At 45.9% G+C, this 21678-nt stretch overlaps 1 protein-coding gene across 13 annotated transcripts in view; it reads left to right on the top strand.

The window, feature by feature from the left end:
- Prtfdc1 (phosphoribosyl transferase domain containing 1) overlaps window positions 1-20269 on the top strand; it is a 105238-nt gene extending 84969 nt beyond the window's left edge. For 2 of the 13 annotated variants that reach the window (XM_063276255.1, XM_063276259.1), the window contains 6 exons: window positions 13556-13573; window positions 14901-14983; window positions 16166-16212; window positions 17967-18077; window positions 18418-18494; window positions 19838-20267. In XM_063276255.1, coding sequence (XP_063132325.1) covers window positions 13556-13573; window positions 14901-14983; window positions 16166-16212; window positions 17967-18077; window positions 18418-18494; window positions 19838-19885 — 384 coding nt within the window. In that variant the 3' untranslated portion in view covers window positions 19886-20267. Of the gene's footprint in view, window positions 1-13555; window positions 13574-14900; window positions 14984-16165; window positions 16213-17966; window positions 18078-18417; window positions 18495-19837 lie in introns of all 13 variants that reach the window. The other 11 variants (XM_063276257.1, XM_063276262.1, XM_063276256.1 and 8 more) reach the window with 8 other exon arrangements.
- The last annotated feature ends 1409 nt before the right edge of the window (window positions 20270-21678 follow it).

The raw sequence follows: 21678 nt of genomic DNA, 5'->3' as shown, positions 1-21678 counted from the left end.
CTCTCGTTTGGTGAGGAAAGCTTCTATCTATTCCTGAAAAAGTATCTACAAGCACTAGGAGATACTTGTGATTATATTTTTCTGGTTTTATCTCAGTGAAGTTCACTTCGACTTTTCACCAAACTCTCTAGGTCTCTTTGCCCTGTTTGCTTGCTAAGCATTCACTTATTGACATACCTTATACTTTCTACTGCCTCTCTGGCTAAAATCTTAAAGTCTATTACATACACTTAACTACTTGGACAAACTTTTTATCTCCTAAATGAGTCCATTTCTGTATTTGGCAAAGTGAGTCTTTTCTTTGTTCTCTGGGGAGTATAGCTTTCCCCTCAAGTGTGCCATTGTCCTTTATCTTTTAAGCAATTTGGGCCTTTTCTAAGTGAGGCCATCCCTTAGTCCAATCCTAGTTCTCAGTGGCTGTCTCTTGCAGGCCTGCAACCAGGATGGGCTCCTGCATAACCATTTTTCGAGCCACTTGATCTGCTTCGTTATTGCCCCATGTCACTGAATCTCTTCCCTCCTGATATCCTGAGCAATGAATAGTACTCACAGTTGTTGGCTTCATCAGGGCATCCAAGAGATGGCAAAGGCATCTGCGGCACTGATGTACTGGGGGGTTGAGGTTCAGCCATCCTAGATGACATTGTGTTGTCCACCATGGCAGCACCCACTTATCTCTGACCTTCATGAAGAGAACTGTTCCCGTCTGTGGACAAGGTAGCCTCGGCTTTCAGCAGGGGTCAATCAGCCAGTCGCAGAGGTCTTTCCTCCACCCATGGGCTTCTGCCAGTGCTTGACACTCGTGCTGTGGTGGCTCCAGGTCGGATTGGGCAGCAAGGTGACCAGATTGCCCCCAACAGGTGGAGAATCTAGTCCATGGCAGCTGACCAGTGGTCCCATCTTTTGGGACACTCTATTCAAAGGCAAACATCAGCCAGTCTATCACAGTTTAAGTCCTGGATTGGGTGATAATTGTTAGTGCCCGGCTGGCAGGAGTGATATGTTCCAAGTAGAACAGCGCTAAGCCATTCATCTCCCAGCATCAGGTACTGGTGCACTGAGACAGGTCTTAAGCTCCGCATACACAGTCTGTAGATATGCATACACATGGCCTCACCCAGCCATTTCAGCCCACGCAAGCCATTTTGGGGAGCAATTTTCTCATGAGCAAGGGATGGGGGCAGTCAGGGATGACTATGAACTAGTGGGTTACCCGGCCCACACCAAGGTCCACTGTTCTTCGGGCAGTCCATAAGTATTGTTTGTTGCCAGCAGGCCCCTGTACCCAAGGTCTTTGGATACTGGCCCACTGGAGCATAGGAGCACAGAGCATTGGGTCCCTGTATCCACAAAACAACTGGGCGGGCTTCCCTTCTATCTCTGTGCATAGCCAGCACCAAGAGGCTCTCCAGTGTCCCCTCTTGTTCTTTCTGGGGCAGTCCCTGACCCAATGTCCTTTTTCTTCGTATTAGGCACACTGATCTTTAGCCAGGAATTCTCTTCTGTTGCCAGGTACTATCTTCCTAAGTTCCCTAACTACTGTGGCCAGTATATGTTCCTCTCTTGTCTTTTATCTCTCTTTAGCTCTCTAATTTCCTCTTCTTTTTGTCTCTTTTCTTCCCTAGCTTCCTGCTCTTTTTATCCTCTTTCTTCCTGTCTTTCTTTCTTTCTTTCTTTCTTTCTTTCTTTTTTTTTTTCAGTCTCTCTGCATCTTCTTCTACAGCTATTAGGTGCTGTCCACTTTTCTGCACAGACCCTGAACCACGCATCAACTTATTTTCTCTGCAACTTACAATAACTCTCTCAGTGACTTAGCTTTACCCTTCAAGTTTCTGTAACTTTCTCTTCATATCCTTTCCTTATCTTAGCCAGATTGGTGGGGCATTTTCCAGCCCCTAGGAGACCCACCCTCGGAGCCTGGGGGCAGACCTGGAGCACTCCCTACCTTCAGGGGCATTGAAGTCAACAGTCAGGAGCCTTCCATCCATGTCTGGAACATTCTTTCTGGCCTCTAGCAGGATTCTGTCTTTCCTCAGTGGTAAAGAAGATCTGTAACAGTTACTAACAAGCATCTCACGTGGGATGGTGAGAAAACAAGAAGGGAATCTAGAGGAGAGAGGTCCACTGAAGAGGACAAATAGCATTTAGTCACACAGCTAAACCAGGAGGCCTTTTTTTGGACAAAAAGGCCACTGTAAATATAAGCACAAGCTTTGTCTATGAAACAGAAAGGCGAGCAGAGAGGCAGCCTAGCTGTTACCGGCTGTCTCTCTGGGCTTAGATTTTCCCTTAAGGAGTACCTACCTCCCTTCAGTGTCAGCTTGGTGGCTTTGCCTCTCAAGAGAACCAGCCTCCAAATGACACTAGGCTTCTAGTAACAACTAATAACAAAAGGATGGAGAGATGGTTAGAACCTGGGTGCTAGATACTAAGCAGCTGACAAAAGAATTGTAACCAGTTCACCTGGGGCTTTCAGGACTTTAGTAACAGCCCTTTACCAAACTGTCTCAGTGGGCTATAGGCCCATGGAAAAGAAAACATTAATCCTGACTGGCAAAACAAAGTTCTTCACAGTTGTAGATTCTTTGAAACTATTTTAGGGGCTCTTTTTGTCCCCCAACCTGGGGCATTTTAACCATAGGGGCAGGAACTGGCTGCTGTGGGGATAGGACCAAAGGCACTCTCCATGTTAATGATGATCAGTGAGAAAAGTAATTTAATGTTGGAGACTGACTCCTCCCTTGGAATAAGGACAGCAGATAAGGCAGGCTTCCTTAAAGAACTTCTCTAAATGAGCGCTCTCCTACTGTGAGCAAATGTCAGAAATTCCTTTCCTGTTCTTGTTTTCCTTATAGCCCCACTTAGCTCTCAGCCTTTTTAGATCATTCTTCCTGTAGCATTTCTAACACAGCCTGTCCTTTTTTTATAGCCTGTTAACAGCATTTCTGATCTTTTAGGCAGCTATGCACTAAGTGCCATACCGGCTGAAACTCCGCCTTTAAGATTCCTTACTCCCAAGGAAAATTTAAATCTTTCCCAGTTCATCACAGCTGGCTGCGAGCATAAGCACAGATAAAACACTATATGTTTTTGTTTTGTTTTTCTTTCCTTTTTTCAGAGCTGGGGACCGAACCCAGGGCCTTGCGCTTGCTAGGCAAGAGCTCTACCACTGAGCTAAATCCCCAACCCCCAAAACACTATGTTTTAAAAATTAACTTTGGCTATCAACCAACACACTGCCACTAGAGCGGGGTCTACAAAATTAAGTTTCTTACTCACTAAGCGTTAAGGGGACCAAGTAAAACTCTTCGACGAACAAAGCAAACAGTTTCATGATTTCAAACACAGTCGTCGGTCCAAGATTTTAAACACAGTCGTCAGTCCAAATTCAAACACGAAACAAAAGTCAAAAAGACACTAACAGACACAACACGTCCAGAAAACCACAGTCAGGTCACAAAGAAGACAAACAATTCCAACAGTCAAACAAGTAACAAGCAGACGCGCCGCGCAGCTTCGGTACCAAACTGAAACCAAAAATTCAGACGGAGTCATCAAGGGTGCGGATCCCTCCGAAAACGGACGGAGGTGCCACGGATCCGGATCTCCCTCTCCTCCAACCACCCTTGGAACGTCTTCCAGGGCTGCGGGGGAGAAGTCCGAGCTCGTCAGCTCCTTCTCTGGCCCGCCCAGATAGTCCCCAGATCTGAGCCTATTGATCGATCGTTCACAGGACAAGACACAACAGACAAGACAAACGCCGGCCGGCTTACCTCCCGGTGGGTGGTCGGTGATCTCTGGGCGGAGGGTCTCCAAACCCCGGGCGAGCCCCCATAATGAAAGACCCCCAGAGAGGACCTTTCCCTCAGGAGGAGTCCCAAGCGCCCAATGACCGAGCCGAGTCCACTCGGATGCAATCAGCAAGAGGGTTTATTGGAAAACACAGGTACCTGCGGGCACACAGTCTCTTCGGAGGACTTGCGCGCCCAGCAGCTCCAGCATGGGGCTTTTATAGGGATTGGGGAAGCAGAAGCGGGCGTACAGAAGCAGATGCATAGTTACGGGGATTGGTGGATTCAAACGAGGCACATAGACATGTTCACATATGATTGGCTATTTCACATGATGAGGTAATAAGGTATAGCTACACACATTGGCAGGTTTGGGGCATCCTGGATGTCGGGGGCTGGGGGCTTATCTCTTCCTGCCAGGTGGCCTGTGAGTGGTACTCCTGGTCTGTTCTGCATTCCTTTCCTTTTATGGTCTGTTAGTTTTCACGGTGACTCGGCCCTAGGTATCTGGGCGTGCCTGGGCTCGTTCAAGCCTGTTGCAACTCTGAGTTAAGACTCATGGGGTGGGTCTTTCACTAGAAAACAGTTTCTGCTTCTGCTGAAGACAGCCTGGTGGGTTCCAAGAGTAGTAAATCTTGTTCTACGGCAACTGCAGTGAACTTGGTGGTGTTAACATATCGGCGGGCATCATTTGACATCACTGCACTACAGCAGGAAATAGCCTAGGAAAGCTAAAATACTCAAAGTGATTTTCAGAAATGCATAGCTTTTAGCACCCTAAAAGGGTTCTTTAAGTCATTTTAGCTTAGTTTTTCCATACAGTGCCTACTCCACAAGGGCCAGATCTTGTTTGAGCTTTTACTGAGAGGACAACTCTGAAAGGATTTCTACCGGGCTTCCTCTCCCCTACTTTACCGGTTTGTTCTGAAGTGATTTCCCTCATAGACACACACAGGTATGCCCTTCAGACACTGTGGGGGGAGAGGGAAGGGGTAGCTTCTTTCCAGTGCTGGAGTGAGCAGAAAGCATGGCAGGTCTTAGCTTTGGTAGACCCTCGCAGGGGTGCATTCAGGGGGAAAGGTGGGACCACTAGGCAGGAGCGAATACAAGCAGGAGTCAACATTAACTTGCTGCTGACAAGACAGTTTCTTTCAGATTACCCAGGGCTGTCTAATTATAGCTATACCCTCCTGTTTGTGGAGAGACATTTCTGCACGTTTAAATAGGTGCACAGTAGAACTCCTTGTGCCAAGAACATCTAGGATGAATCAACAATGACTAGCCACTCATATAATATACCAACTTGATTTTGAAGACTGAAGTCCAAGTGCCTTGCTCCCAGCAGAGGGGAAGGCTAGGTGAGCCAGGGCTGACCATCTCCCAACCCTCGTTCACCTTCAGCTAGTCAGGATATTTATCCTCATTTTACCTCCCTGGTTGTCTTCCAACTCTTGACCCTTCTACTCAAAGTATAGTGTAGGCAGGCAAGTTTTTCTATGAAGAGTCAAATATAAATATTTTAGGCAGTGCGGACTAACTATTGGCGCTGTTTGACTCCCTTGTAGCTTGAGAGCAACCAGAGAGGATGCGGAAGCAGATGACTGTGTTCCCATAAAACTTTATTTACAAAAACAGGGATGAGGCCATATGTGTCCCTGGGACTCTAGTTCATTGACATGATTTCTAGGAGCTTGTTAGAAATGCAGAGTCTTGGGAGCCACACCAGAGCTCTTGAGTTAGAATCCACCTTTGCAACCTCCTAGATGGTCTCTTCCAACTTCAAGGTTTACAAGGCACTAGACACCCCTTGTGGTGGTATGAATAGGAATGGTCCCCTTAGACTCATAGGTTTGAATGCTTGGCCCATGGGGAGTGGCACTGTTAGGAGGTCTGGCCTTTGTTGGAGTGGGTGTGGCCTTTGTTGGAGTGGGTGTGGCCTTTGTTGGAGTGGGTGTGGCCTTTGTTGGAGTGGGTGTGGCCTTTGTTGGAGTGGGTGTGGCCTTTGTTGGAGTGGGTGTGGCCTTGTTGGAGGAAGTGTGTCGCTATGTAGGTGGACTTTGACGGCTCATACATTCAAGCTGTATCCAGTGTGGCACAGTTTCTTTCTGCTGCCTGAAGATCAGGATTTGATCTCTCACCTCCTACCCCAGCACCATGTCTGCCTACATGCTGTGTTTCCCTATATGGTGATAATCGATGAGACCTTTAAAATATAAGGCAGCCCAAATTTAATGTTTTCCTTTGTAAGAGTAGCCATGGTCATGGTGTCTCCTTATAGCAATAAAACCCTAAGGCACCACCAACCCCACTCCCACCCCCACTGCATTTCCCTCTGAGCCCAACTTGCTACTCTGAACTTCAGCCTTCAGTTGACTCTTGCTAACCTTCAAACCGTTCTCCACAAAGCTGCCCAAGGGATCTTCTTAAAATACAAACTGGGTTACACCGCTTGCCAATTGAAACCTTTCAGTGGCCTCTTAATTAGCAGTTGCCAGACTCAACAAAAACAAAACAAAAACCCAGTAGCCCAGTCAAATTTGAGCGTCAGATATTGAATAGATGTTCAGTATGAGTACATAGTACATATTCACTGTAACTGTGTCTTGTGTGGTATTTTGGACATACTCTAAAAATTTACTCACTGATTACCTGACCTTAAAATATAATTAGGCGTTTGTGGTTTACCTTGCAAGCCTTCCCCCAGTGCTCTTTAAGTATGATCCAAATTCCTGACTCCAGTAAATCCTGCTTGATCCATCTGGCATCCCCACCGCATGGCCATACTTGATTGGCCTCATGGCACTGCCCTTCCCTAGCTAAGCCTTTCTTGCCAACCCCTTAAACAAGCTATGCCTTCTTCTTGGAATATGCTTTCCCCTGCCTTAGGACTCAGTCTGCTCTGTACAGCACAGCTTCCCTGCACAGCTGTCAGGGATGAGAGCATGGCCTGCTCTCCCTCCTACTGTCCACCAGTTCCAGTGTGCATCTGTCTGTGAGCCCAGCTCCCTCCGAGCCCTGTCTACAATTTACAGCTTAGCGCTTACTTAGGAGTCTTTTTTTTTTTTTAATCTGCCTTTCCTCCCAGAAAATCAGTGTGAAGTGGCCAGGGACCACTGGGTTCACCACCTCATCCCTAGCATGGTACACAGCCTGTTCCAGCACAAGTTAGAGTAAATACTGAATGAGCAGTGAGTGCATCATCCTACGTAGGAATCAGAGAAATGGTTTCAGTCAGAGCGAGGACACAGGGGAAAATGTTAAAGCCAAGCCAATTTGGCCAGGCCTCTGGTGGTGAGTGATGGGATCCCAAACCAAACGCATTTGCCGCTTCACAGAGGACGGTTTGGAGGGCAGCAAAAACTGAGAGTACCAATGAAATGGCATGTCCAAGTAGCTGATTCGGGTTAGGACTGAAGGGGGAAAGGAGTGTACGAGAAGGGTACAGCTTCCATATTAAGGAAAGTTAGAAAGGAAAGTGGGGACTGGAGAGATGGCTCAGTGGTTAAGAGCACTGACTGCTCTTCCAGAGGTCCTGAGTTCAAATCCCAGCAACCACATGGTGGCTCACAACCATCTGTAAGGGGACCTGATGCCCTCTTCTTGTGTGTCTGAAGACAGCTGCAGTGTACTCATATATAATAAATAAATAAATCTTTAAAAAAATTTTTAAAAAAGGAAGTGAATACTGCATGGCTAAGGGTGGGAGTGAAAAGGAGACAGAGTGCTTGCCTAGCTCAAGGGGGCGTAGCAGTGGGGGACAGAGTGCCTGTCTGACTCTCACTCACAAGACCCTGGATTGAATGGCCAGCACTACTGAAAAAGAAAAAGAAAAATTTTCATTTAACTTTAGAGATGTACTTTTCCTTATAAAGTTACTCAAAAATTTTAGCATTGTAACAAAATACCTGGGGGAAAAAAAAACAACTAAAAGGAGGAAAGGTTCATTTCAGCTTATAGTTTCAGGCACCGCAGTGCATGGCCATCTGACTCCAGGCCTGCGGGAAGTCAGAACATCATGACAGAAAGACATGGTGATTGGTGAAGGGCTGGCCAGGAGAGGCTGGGGGGTAGGGAGGTCTGCCAAACTAGACATAAATCACTTAGGGAAGTCATGCCCCAGCCACCTCTTTCATCGAATAAGGCCCATTTCCAAGCAGCAGAGACATGAAGTTAGGTCCTCTAGCCATGGCCACCTCCCAGTAGTGCCACCACCTGGGTGCGAAGCCTTCAACATGGGAGCCTTCAGGCAGGATAGTTTATGTTCAACCTGTAATAGCCAGCTCTACGGCCTCCTTCCTTCACCTGGTCAATCTTGTCTGCCCAGGAAGACTTGTCAAGACAACAAAGAAACCCAGTAGGCAGAATCTTTTCACAGGGAGTCAGATGCATGATGGGGAAGAAGCTTAGGAAGCGCTCAGCACTTACTGGGTCCCTGTTTGAGTGGTTATAGAAGAATCCAAACTGTAATAAACGTCTGCATCAGGCAGCAGGGTCGTTACAGGTCATTCTCTAACTTCTTCTTTCTCATACACTCACCATGCAAGCCAGCAGTCCAGTCAATAAATTTGCATTTTTTCATATTACTACCCTACCAGGAATTTGGACATGGCTTCTCTCATTCAGTGCTGAGCACCTCAAGAACAGCTCACCGAGTTTTTCCACAAATCCCCTTTCTTTGCACAAAAAGAAGGAGAGGGAGGGGGAGGAGGAGGAGGAGATGATGGTGATGGTGGTGGTGGTGGTGGTGATGATGATGGTTATTCTTGGAACTGCAATGATCTTAAGGAGAAGGTGGGGTTGTGGGAATAACACAGGAGAGCGTCAGATCTACAATGGGGGAGGAAAGGGAGAGTAGGGAACTAGACAGGGCTGGATCTGATGACTAAGGAAACAAGTCAGGAACTGAACAAGGAAATAATAAAGTACCTGAAAATGTAGTTGGGTTGGGTTTACAGAGTAGACTGATTGTCTCAATAAAGAGATGAACTTGCTGAATCTGAGCAGAGGTGACATCATGGAGCCGTTTAAGGGGGGAAAAATATAATCGTGATATGTTGTGCAAAATGCAGTCAATTAATTATGAATTTTATTTAGTTAATACAAATCTTTAAGAATATCATGAACCTGACACGCGGTGGAAGGGAGTACAGGAGGGAGGGAGGGCAGGGGCTGAGCCCTCCCCAGAGGGCTGAAGCCAAAATGAAGAGGGAGCCATAGACATGGTTCTTGCATCGTTTTCTGAAAGGAGGAGCCTCAGAAAGCGTCCGGAAGCAGCTCCCCCTGGTCAGCTGTGCCCTGTTTGTAACCTGCATGGAACCTCTGGGGGCCTGGGAAGATGGCTGGAGTTCAACTAAGAGAAAGGATGTCTCCCTCCAGGTCTTTCTCTGCGCCTTCTTTCACTTTCAGGGAAGGCTGGCTGAGTCATGGCTCTAAATAGGCCAGTGCTGTTGAATGCAGCGAGCCCTCCACAATTCTCTTCACTGGGCGCTCTGCACTTAAAAGCATTTACTCGCTGTATTTAAGCTGTCTGCACAACACACTCTCACTCTGATTTTTCCCCTCAAGTTGATTTAATCCTGGCACTTCATAAAATGTGTGTATCCACTAAAGCAGGGAGATTCTAGTCGTGTCCAAGGGAAGCCCCCAAAAGGCTGGGATAAAACTGAAAGCCAGCAGGCCCAGATCGGCCGTGAAGATACACAGCTGGGCAGCTTCTGTGCAAGATTTCCGGAGACGAGCGCCCCACCCCCAAACAAGTTTCTAATCGAATGCCAGAATGAAGCACTGAAGCCTGCCAAATCGCCTCACCGCCGGCACCACCGGCTGCCGGCTGCCGTAACTTAAAGCATTCCTTTTTACTGCCGCTGACTGGACTGAGAACAATGGTAGAAATGGCCACTGGTGATGACGATAGCAATTTTGTGAGTTATCACATAAAATAAAATGCTGAGCCACATTCCTTTCCCTCTGGGATTTATAAGCATACACCTCCTCACAGCCCGCAACTGCCGTCCAGCCCATCTTTGCCAGGCCAAAACCCCGGTGCTGTTGCAGATCGCTTTGTGTTTCCAAAGTTTAAAAGTAGCTTCTTGCCTCCTTTGTTAGGAAAATTCAGTGTGATGGGCTTTGCTGAGGCCTCTGAAGAGCAGCGAAACAACACTCTGGAGTCCAGAGAGTCCCTATAGAATCTTCGCCTACAGCCCCCGCAGACTTTTACTGGCTCCCTGGGAGGAAGTGAGCTAGGTGTGAGGGGATGACTAAGACAGTAATTGGCAAACACCTCAGATTCAGCGATCATGGTTATCAGATGGGAAGTGTTCTGGAGGCACAGAGTGTTCCGAAAAAAATCCCCCAGCATCGCCTACTCAAAAAGCGGGAATCTTAGTAGACTGCTCGGCACAAATGAAAGGCAGTAGACAGGAAAGGTTGGTTAAGGAAGAACTGCAGATCCTTAAAGATGGTGGAGATGGTGTCTCATGAGTAAAATGAGCTACAGAAAGTGAAAGCCAAAGTTATTCATTTATCACACAGAGTTCTTTCTTTTTTCTTCCCTATCTCTTCCTTCCTTCCTTCCTTTCACAGAGTCTTGCTATCTACCCAGGTGACATAGAACCCATGATCTTCTTGCTTCTGCCTTCCTAGGTACTCTGCTCACATGTGCACCCCTATAGCTGGAGCACAAGCCTTCCTGGGTCGCCTTTTCCTATCAGAGCTCTGTGCTGACCATATGAGGATGGGTTACTATTTGTCTCTTAGCCCCTGAGTCTAATCTTGGTGCACGGAAACCCAAGGATTGGTTCCTTTAGATATTAACACAAGTGCCTCCAAGGTTGGGGCAATTACAACTCCTATACCATCTTCCTTCATACTATATCATCCCATGGAAGAAAGTGGAAAGATAAGAAAGAGATGAGAGACTGACAGGGGACCTGCCTCATTTTTCTAGCAATCTGCTACTAAGGCAACTAAGCCACTCTTGTAATGATGGCAATGCTCTATTTCTGAGGGCAGAACACATGGCTGGGTCACCTTTTATTGGGCCCCATCTTAATGTTTATTGGTGGTTAATTTTCCAACTTAGGAACCCCTCTGAATATATTCAAAATACAGTAGAATTCAATGTCCAGCCTTAGGTTGAGCAGAGAAATTACAAAGCCTTTTACAAGACAGCTGGCTTTATGTGATACTAAGAATTTATCGTTTTTGATAGATGGGAGGTTTTGGTTATATAAAATAGAGAATGGTACTGTAAGCTTAATCCTTTTAAAAAGCACACACAAATACATTTGAAGTCTTTCTTTTAAATACATATCCAAAGTTAAGCAAAGTTCACGGCTCGGTGTAGCTTGGTGATAGACCAGTTCCTTACCTAGTATGTTTTCAGGGAAAGGGGAAGGAAGAGGGAGTGGAGAGGGAAATCTTCAGATTTTCTGTTTTCAAATATGCTTTGAATGCATTTAAAAACCAAATTAGCTTCATAAAACGTGTTAGTAAACATATCAGGCTGAGGCTAGAACCCTTGCCTGGCATACACGGTATTCAGTCTCAGCCTTGCAAAAAAAATAAAACCCTTTTTACGTTACGTGTGTAACTTTAGAAATGCAATGTAGCGGCGTGTACGAGAAACCCTCGCCCTATAGCCAGGAAGGCAGTGCAGAGGTCACGGTGCCTGCCCCTTAAGGCAACACCTGGGCATAGGAGTGGGAGGAGGCGTCTTCCTTAAAGCCTTTCAAGCTTAAAATATGTTGGAATTATTTTGACAATCTATCTCAGATGGATACCCATCCAAGTGCCACTTCCTGGTAACAGTCTTAAAATCATGCTTAATCTTTTCAGAGATGACACCTATTTTTACATTGTTTCTAAATGTAAAAGAGAGGAGGAGTCTTCTTTTCAGGACTTCCTACTTAATTAGACAAGTATGTAAACTAACATATTTTGGAAAGAAACTTTTGTTTACACAACTGAACCAAAAAGCGATTGTGAACAGGGAAATTCAATTAACCATAGCATTCTCAAAGCATCCTGGTTAGCTGAAAATACATGGCCAAGTCACATGCTGTAGTGTGAGGTCAAAGGCCACAGTAAGCCATATTGAAAGTGCTAAAGGGATGCCTGTCAGTGTGAGTCTTAGGGGACAGGATGGCCTGACCCTCACGTATGACATTAGTGTGCAGTGCTGTGGAGAGGACACATGGGCTTTGAGAGTAAACAATATATCCCTCCATCGTGATGATAAAACTAATATTCTTAATAAATGGGTTTAATAAGAATGTCCTACCTAGGAGAAAGCACTTCCAGGAGGGCATTTCTACATGTGTGACAGGGAAATACAGCTTTACCGCGGTTCTTTTATGGGTGGGTAACTTCTTAACATTCGTATTCATTAAACCTCTTTTGTCTTAGATATGAAGAAGAAATTTACAGTCTGATCTGATAAGTCAAGGATAAATGAATGATTAGGGTCCTGGCAAGATGCCCCAGCAGGTTTAAGCACTTACCCGCAGCCTGACAGCCTGAGTTCAAACCCCAGATAGCACATGGTGAGAGATAGCACATGGTGAGAGAAGCTAAACTACTCCATAATTTATCTTCTGACCTTCACATGACCCTCATGAAAATAATATCTAGAGTCATAAAGTAAAAGTGTATTACTTTCAAGGAGTATCTCCCCGCTTGGTGACTGGAATGGTATATTTACATAGTCATAATTTGATGGGACAGCATTCGGCATATTACTACTAATCCAATTGATTGGCTGATTTTAATTCATTAATAAGCATGCTAGTCATTAGCCTTTTAAAGAAAACAATCGTTGCTTCTATATGCAGGCAGTACGGGTAGGGCCTGAGAGCACAGTAGTAAGAGAGAAAAAAAAAACTCCCCACTACACGAAGTTTGGAATTGGTAGGTGAAGAAGCTGTCTAACAAGAAAATGGGATAAAACATAATTTGTGTGCTTGGGGGAAAATAGGTGAACCCCTGGTGAGCATTTAGCAAGGGATCTGGCCATATCGGTAGAAAGGACTCAGCAGGCCCCTTGCAACACTTTCAATACCCTGTTTCCTCTGGGTTGAAAATCTGAGGGTAGACCCAGTGGGGACTTGGGGGGGTCACATAAACATAGGTTTGTCACCGCTGAGGTTGTAATCATCGGGTGAGACTTCCTCTGTTACTGATAGAGTGTGTGTTGTAGTGTATGATACAGTGCTTGTCATCCCACAGATGGGAGACAGAGGGCATGGCACTATTGAGATGTCATAACGGTGTGCACAGTCCCTTCAAAAAGGCAACAAGGTCTGACATGAGCTTGCTCCTAACCTGAGTACAGGCAATAAAATTACACCATCAAGAAATTCCAAAGGGATATTAAACTGAATCTGCAATACTTAGGCTTCCACTAAATCAGTGATTCTCACCTTGCCTAATGCTACAGTTTCCTATGTTGTGGTGACTCCCAACCATAAAACTACTTTTGTTACTCCTTCATAACTGTAACTTTGCTACTGTCGTGAATCATACTGTAAATGTTTGATAGGCATATGGCCTGTGAAAAGGACCCAATGGGGTTGTGACCCACAGGTTAAGAACCACTACTCTAACCGTTGGATCCACAGAATGGGCAAGGCCCACAAAGCACCCTGTGAAACTGTAACTGTAAGCAAAGGTTGTATTCACCCTGTGACCCGGGCTTTGTTTGTTTGTTTGCTTGTTTTAAGCATGTTCTGAAATGTTGGTTTGTTTTGTTCTTTACTTCCCTCCAGAATGTTCTCATTGTTGAGGTAAGTTGGCCTTTTCCTTTTCTGTGTTTAGAAGTTCCAAGAATCCAATGGAGAATTTTAAAACGCTGGCCTTGTTTATCAAACTGCCCAAATACTGAGTCCCCACTCTGTGTGGCTCTTCAACTCATGGTGAACAGGAGCCAACTGTAGTCACTGGCTTTAACTAATTCAGAATCAACACTTGACAGTGGCTATTTGATTTATATCCAATCTCACATATTTCTCAATCCATTCTTGTGTGGATTTAAAAGCCAGACAGTTGTAAGGAGAGTAAAATAGCTCGTAGAACTAGTCAATAACGTTCACTGTTATTTATTTAACAGGAGAACCAAGGCTAGAACTCTTTTCACCCAATGACCTCCAATGCTTTTAATCCATTCTCAAGCTTCAGAGATCTTAAATTCAGTCGATTAGCATGTCAATCCAAGGGGAAGTTATGGAGTTTTGGTAGCAGTGGGTCTTTTGTTGTTCTGTTTAGTAAGAAACAGTAAGGCCATCTTGTGACTGCTATAGGCTCCCTAGTCAATGGCCATGCTCCCTCAAGACACTTGACTCACCAGCCCTGAAAAAGTCAAAGAACCTTGTTGTTCACAGTCTACAGTCTCATGTTTGCCAGTGTGGCCTTCCGTAGGCACAGCTCTGGCTTCACCAGCTCACAAGTAGACCAGCCAGCCAGAAGTCGCTGGACCCTGGCTTCATTCAGACCTTCGTGGTTATCCTCAGCTCCTGACAACTGAGTTCTGTCAGGAGGACAGTAAATCTCGGCAGCTGATTCTGTGTAATTGTGCATCCGCAGCTCATCAGAGGCAGAGACCCTGTGCTCACGGCAGCTGAGGAGCTCAGACCTCCTGACTGTCACCAGCTGCTGCCCAGACACATTTAGCTTCCCAGTCATGGCATCCCCTAAGGAGTAGGGAGGCTGAAGAGGTGTTTATCCGTTCAGTGTATTCAGCTATACATCCCATGTCCATGAAAATTCATGTGTCTCTTGTATTGTGAAATGTAACCTCCAGGCCAAATTTAGTCCCTGACTGTGCATGCAGAAGCCTGGGGACGCTCAGTGAGGAAGGGCCCACCTCCTCCCCAGAGGCTCAACTGAAGCCTTTGACACAGCCAAAGGAGTCAAGAACAGGATTTATTCACCAGCATAGTCTCTAGCTTCCAAAATGAAATGCCCGTGAATCCGTAAGTGAAGGTGCTTCCTGCATTGACTCCTATTGGTTGGCATTTGAGATTAAAAGTGCATTTTATTAAGGAATGGCCCTGCAAAGGTGAAGTATTACGATGTGCAGATTGCCTTGCCTCACTTGTCTGCTTTTTTGCAAAGGACGTCGTTGGAACCGGGAGGACCATGGAGGCCCTGCTCAGCAGCATTGAGAAATACAAACCCAACATGGTGAAGGTAGCCAGGTGAGTCAGACACCACGGCACTGTCCTCTGTCCTTCCAAACAAGACCAGGAAGGACCCTCTCAGGAGCACTGTTCTGAGCCTTGGCCCTGTACCTGAGAGGCTATAGTCTGACCACCCTGACAAATAGCTTGTCTGACTTCTAGCCTGAGAGAGAAGGGGGAGAGGGAAGCTGTTGAGATATAAGAAAAAATGGGGGTGCTGGAGAGATGGCTCAGCAGTTAAGAGCACTGACTGCTCTTCCAGAGATCCTGAGTTCAATTTCCAGCAACCACATAGTGACTCACAACCATCTGTAAAGAGATCCGATTCCCTCTTCTGGTGTATCTGAAGACAGCTACAGTGTACTTATATATAATAAATGAATAAATAAATCTTTTTAAAAAATGGGGTGTGGGGTGAAGGCTGTGTCAAAGGCACCATAGGGCCATATAGGACTAACCTTAATTTATCTCAGCTGTGGCTGGCTTCAGTGAGGCACCATACCACATTAGCCTCACTGTCTTCTGGCCCCAGCAGTCTCTCCACTCCCATTGCTACTCGCCCTGGCCAACCCTGGCCAGCAGGGAACTCTGGTCCCAGCTACCAGGTAAAAACAAGACTCAACAAACTGTAACCCAACAACCAGATTTATATGTTAAATACTCAATGTACAGTATATCCACACAATTAGCACACAACCAACTAATAAGGATATAAACCGCCCACCTAGATAAGATAAATTTGCCTACAGAAATCCATCCCAGCTACCTTGGCAATTCAGCACCACCCAGATCTGGGTCATCCTTCTCAGTCTCCATTTTGATTCTCCCTCCTTCTCCTTCTCTCCCTCCCTACAAAAACTTTGTCCCTGCCTTATTCTTTTACTGTCCAATCATGACCTTGATCTAACTTGTGCCAGCCCTCACCGGCATATTGACATCAACCTACAGAAGGCCTTTGACGGGAGCCCTGCTTGCTCCACGTGCTTCCGAGAGCAGCTGGGTGATCCTTGAGCAGTTGATTAGCACACTTCCTTCCCTCCAGCATGACACTGTCATACTTCAACTGCAACGGCAGAAGTAGGCCGTGGTGAGGATGTCGCTCCACAGGCTTGAGGAGGAGCGCACAGCTCAACGGTGTTTAATTCTCTTTGCAAATTCACAGCCCGATTTACTGGAGCAATTTTCTTTTTGCAATGACAGTTTATTGGTGAAGAGGACAGCGAGGAGTGACAGCTTCAGACCTGACTGTACGTGTTGCAGGGTTTGGGAGTTGGGGGGCGGGTTTCCTGGCGATGGTGTCTCATGTGGGACTGAAAACCCTACAAATTCTTCCACTCCATCACCTCGGGAAGGAGGCTGGGGCTCTTTGAGAGACCATTGGTTTATCTTTGCATCTTTCACAACAACTGCATTCTACGTGTTGGATTTGTTTGGTTTGGATTTGCTGTGTTTTAAAGAGCCTCACTGGTATGTGGTTCAGTCCAGGCCACTATACCACTCAGCTATGTAGCCCAGGCTGGCCTCAACCAGGCATCTAACTGTTGTCTCAGCTTGCAGAGTGCTGGGATTACAGCTGTGCACCACACCCCGGTGCACTGGGAAGCTTCTTCTGCTACATTTTATGCAGCTGATCAGTTTTGGGGTGGAGATAGACTTACTCCCCTAGACTGATTCAGACATTCAGGATCCCTGACTGTCAGCCATTCTTGCCAATCAAAGAGGAACTACAAAGCTTTAGAAGGATTCTCCCACCCCTTTCCTGACCCTGCACATTGAGTACAGCACCTCCCTGCTACCTCCAGCAAAACTTCAGGAACGCAGAACACGACCAAGCAGAGCTCTGCCCTTGTCCTTTTCATACTTGACTTCAGACATGGGCTCTGGGGGACTTTCCTTGTCCAGAGCACTTTTCTCTCCTCACAACAAGATTGACTCTGTTGCCAGGAGGATTAAACAAGCCACCAAATTATTTATTATTCTAAGCATGAGGTGATTTTTTTTCCCTTTACTTGCATAAGGCAGACTTCAGCTAAATTTTCTCACATTTGCTCTAAAACACGTAGGATACTTTGGCTCCAGTTCTCATCAGCAAGCTGAAAAAACATCAGACAGAGAGTAGCACGGATAGGCCAAGCTCTCTTCGTTCTAAACACGTTCTCCTCTGCTGGGTTCCTAATCCCACACCAGGTCACTTCTGGACAGACAGGGACAGCCTGTTTCTGTCAGTTACTGGCCATGGGATCTGGTCAGTACATCACTGATGTTATGGGAGGCTATTAAGCAGAAATTTTGTGAGGAAATTATATTAAATGATGTTTAAAAAGACAGGTCTGAAGACACGACCCAGTGGTTATAAATATACTGCTTTTTCAGGGGATCCAGGTTCTACACCCAGCATCTGCATGAGACAACTCATAGTCACCTGTCACTACATCTTCCTGGGGATGTGATGTTCCTGGCACACACACGCACACACACACACACACGCACACGCACACACACGCACACACACGCACACACGCACACACATTTCTAAGTACTTTAAAATAACTCCGACTAACACTGTAAGAGGCTCTGAAGTTCAAGGTTCTTACAGGCACGTGGGGGTTAATTAATTTAGTCTCCACGACTCTTTAGAGCAACAACGGCTGCTATTGCTGTGCCCGTTTAACAGGTGAAGAAATGGAACACAGCGAGTTTAAAGAGTTTGCCAAGGTCCTATAACAAGTGAAGAGGGCCAGGAATGAGCCCAGGTAGTCACAACGTTTACAGACACTGCAGGAGCTGCACTCAGTCGTGAGCGGTGGGCAGCTCTGATGACATTCTCACTGTGAACCGAGTACCTTGTCCTGTAGTTACATCCATTTCCTCTCATTCTGCCCTCATTGGAGATAAGGTGCCATTGTCCCTGCATTGCCAATGCAGAGATCAGAATGGAGATAACCCCCACCAGGTCTCTCCTCGGCTGAACAAGCTCCTTTCCTTCCATCCTGTCCCTCAGGTTTTGCTTTCCAGTCCTTCAAACAGCGGAAGGCAGTGGCGCGGTGGAGGAATAGCTTCCTGGCGACTGCTGCTGAACACCCAGCTATGTATGGCCGTGCCTTGGTGCTTGGTACCTGAGTGGTCCTTTGGGCTTTTAAGAGACTCTCCTTAGGCACATATTGCTCTCTTTGAACAAAACCACTGTGGCTAGCATCCCCACTTCTCGCCACCCACTGGGCCTCCTGAACCCTTCCTCAACTCTGAACACTAGAGGTCCGTTCTGCACACATGCTTACTTTTTCAGCTTGTGTCCCCAAACTGCCATTGTGGCCCAGGCACCCACTAGGCTTGCCCTGCATACTGCCTCTCCCTTCTGACTTCTGCCTCGCCGGTTAAGTGCCACAGCAGGATATGGTGATGGCCTGCTTACACGCTCGCTCTAAACTTTCTTCTTGTCTCTTTCTGGGAAGATGCTGGATTCGAGATCCCAGATGTCTTCGTGGTGGGCTACGCCTTAGACTACAATGAGTACTTCCGAGACCTTAATGTAAGTGTTGCATGCTAAACCCCAGTCCTCTTTGCCTAAGAATACATCAATTTAACACATTACTAAAACAGTAGTACAGTGATTAGGTACACCTGGCTTATAGGGAATTCTTCCAGAACTCTACAGGGCAGGTACCAGAACCGTGGAGGCAACCATGAGAATGGGGAAGCAGGACAGTGGCCTACACTGATTTTTCTCCACAGTTATTGATGATACCCAGCCAGTTACCATAAGCAGCCATTTCATGTCTGTGTCTGATATCTGACCACTTGGGATTGTGACATCGTAAGAGCTAATTTGGGGAAGCTGCCTCAGCACATAGAAACAGCCCTCCAGCGTGGTACCCAATGATGCGACCATGATGACCCTAAATGATCTAGGGGAGGAATCTTACTCACAGTCACCAACCAATGTCTCACTATTAGAAATGAGAAAGCCAGCCAGGTGGTGGTGACGCATGCTTTTAAGCCCAGCACACAGGAGGTAGAGGCAAGTGGATCTCTGTGAATTGGAGGCCAGCCTGGTCTACAGTTCCAGGACAGCCAAGGCTACACTGAGAAACCCTGTTTCAAAACAAACAAATAAACAAAAATGGAAAGGAAGGGGAGGGAAGGGGGAAAGGGAAAGGGGTTAGGGTTGGTGGGAGCGGGAAGGGGGAAGGGGAAAAGGGAAGGGAAGGGAAAAGGAAAGGGAAAAGGGAAGGGAAGGGAAAAGGAAAGGGAAAAGGGAAGGGAAGGGAAGGAAAGGGAAGAAGGGAAGGACTTTGGGTATATAAGCTCTCTAGTAGTGATCCTTAACACAGCAAGTTGCAGTCCTAGGACCATGGTCCTTTCCCACTGCTTCGCTCTTTCTGATCCTGACCTATTTTTTGTTACCCAAAAGAAGGTTCTCAGGGTAGTGCACACTGTAGTGCCCAGTGGGTTTTTTCTTCTTTCAATTAAACAGTTGTCATTTCACCAAGAAAAACTTGTCTCCACTAGAGATAACCATATGTGACCTCAACAATTTGACATTTGGGGGGCCTGGAAAACCAGATCCTGACTAGGGCCCAAAACCAAATCACCAGAGAACCTTTGTCAAGCATTGGATGGAGACTCTATTTCTTGTGCGCCCATAATAGACACCGTGTTTAAACGAAAAGTCACCAATCACAAGTTGTCAGGCTGCTGTTACCAACTCACACTTCCTGTGCCTCCTGTCTTGTTATGCAGCCGATACTGACGGGGGAGGGGTACCCCCAAAACACACTTGTTGAAAATATCACAAAGGCATCTAACACGTTATATGCAGATCTTTAAACCAAACATAAGATTCAGATGCCTTTTCACTCTCTCTTGTTCCAGCACATTTGCGTGATCAACGAACACGGGAAAGAAAAGTATCGAATATGATGGAGCAAAACTCGTCAGTGTCTTTCACGGATAGGGCGATTCTTCTACCCTGCTCTCAGGAGGCCACAGTGGAAGTCTGTCTCCTTAGCCGTCTTCATCCGGTTAGGTATAAAAGACTGTTTTTAGAAGCAAGCTCCCTTTTTTCAGAGATTAGAATGTAAACAGCAAAGGTTCGTTGGGAAGAGAAGACTACGCTTGCCTTTGACTCATTACAAATTAAATTTCTGCTCCCCCGAACTCCACCCACTTCATTGCTCCTCCGTGAGCACAGTCAGTAAGCTCCATGACTCTTCCCAGGAATACACCCACCTGGTGACTCAAATACTGTTCACTTAACTGTTCTAACGCTGTTTAAAATAATAATAATAACATTTTACCGTAATGACCTGCGGCCCCCTCGTCCTTAGCCCCGCGCCTGCACTGTAAGAATGCAGCTAGTTTCCCTTGCTAAAACAGGAGCAAAAGGACAGCTTCTCATGAGCGTCTGTTTGCCCCGTTCTGACAGGACATTATTATCTGCTTTGACAAAGCCTTTCAGAAGTGCGGGTACAATGGATCTTAATGATGTTATGAAATGAGTCTTCGCCGCGTGCGCTTGAGTTCTGCTTCCTGTGATGACAGCGTGGATGTGTGCATGGATGTACTCAACTGTGTTTAATACTCTGCATTTTAATTAGGAAAAAACACAATGGCAGCGAGGCCTGCCCTCCCGAGCTGAGCCATGGCGGGCGTGAGAGGTGGGGGTTTTTCAAAACTCAGTACTAAGCAAGTGTAAAGCGTTCCTCTTACTTGCATGGAAGGATAAAACAGACTAAATATTGCCCTAAACATCAACAGAGGTTGAATCATTTAGCTAAACGTCCTTACACGGCTTCTCACACAATCCACGGTGCCATAGGAAGCAAGCACACATACAGAAGTTTTTGCGTGTAGCGCACACATATATACACACATGTGCACACACACATATACACGTATGGCGTGCATGCATACCCGTTATCACCACTATATGTGACATTTCCTAATTTGTAGGGTTTTAATTAAAATTAAGCTCACAAGTCCAAGTTTCTTACCTCCTAAAAGAAACAAACGCAAGATAAACAACTAAACTGCCTTTGTTTGGTTCTGAACCATCAGATGTGGTATATTGTTATATTGGAGAGTCTTTTAAGCTAATAATAAAAATGATATTGTGTTTCATAGCTGCTTACTGTTTATATACTTCTAGTCATTGAAAAGTATATGAGCCAGCAGCCTAAACACATGACTGTGTGTGCCTATGCCATGGCTAACCTGGATTAACTCCAAAATATGCACTAAGATAAGCAAGCATCAGGCCAGGACGCAGGGGTTTCCTCCCCAAACTTGCACTGTAAGGACAAGGAATTTTACTCCTGAAAGATTTCCCCATGTATCTCTGTAGAAAACAAACCATGCCCAGATTCCCCAGGGGGAAGTCACAACGGGAGTCACTTCTGGCTTTGTCCCACACCAAAGTCACTGATTAATAATTGTGTAGAACTGAATTTATTCAAGCACATATTTTATATACACTTTCCCACTATGCTATATTTCTACCCATAGGCCTAGAAAGATAGACACATTTGGTTTTGAATAGAAAACATCCATGAAATACACAGCTTGAAACTGTTTTCCTAAAATACCTTGCATTTTAGTAAGCATCCTTACCATTTGTGAGGGCTGTGTTTATTCACATTAGAAAGGAAACTGATCTATTTCACAGATTGTGAGGGCTTGTAATATTTCAATATCAAAAAGAAAAAAAGTACTAA

The sequence above is a fragment of the Rattus norvegicus genome, chromosome 17 (genome assembly GCF_036323735.1).
Source record: "Rattus norvegicus strain BN/NHsdMcwi chromosome 17, GRCr8, whole genome shotgun sequence".
Lineage (NCBI taxonomy): Eukaryota > Metazoa > Chordata > Mammalia > Rodentia > Muridae > Rattus > Rattus norvegicus.
The sequence above is the reverse complement of the archived record's forward strand: the minus strand, read 5'-3'. Positions and strand labels throughout refer to the sequence as shown.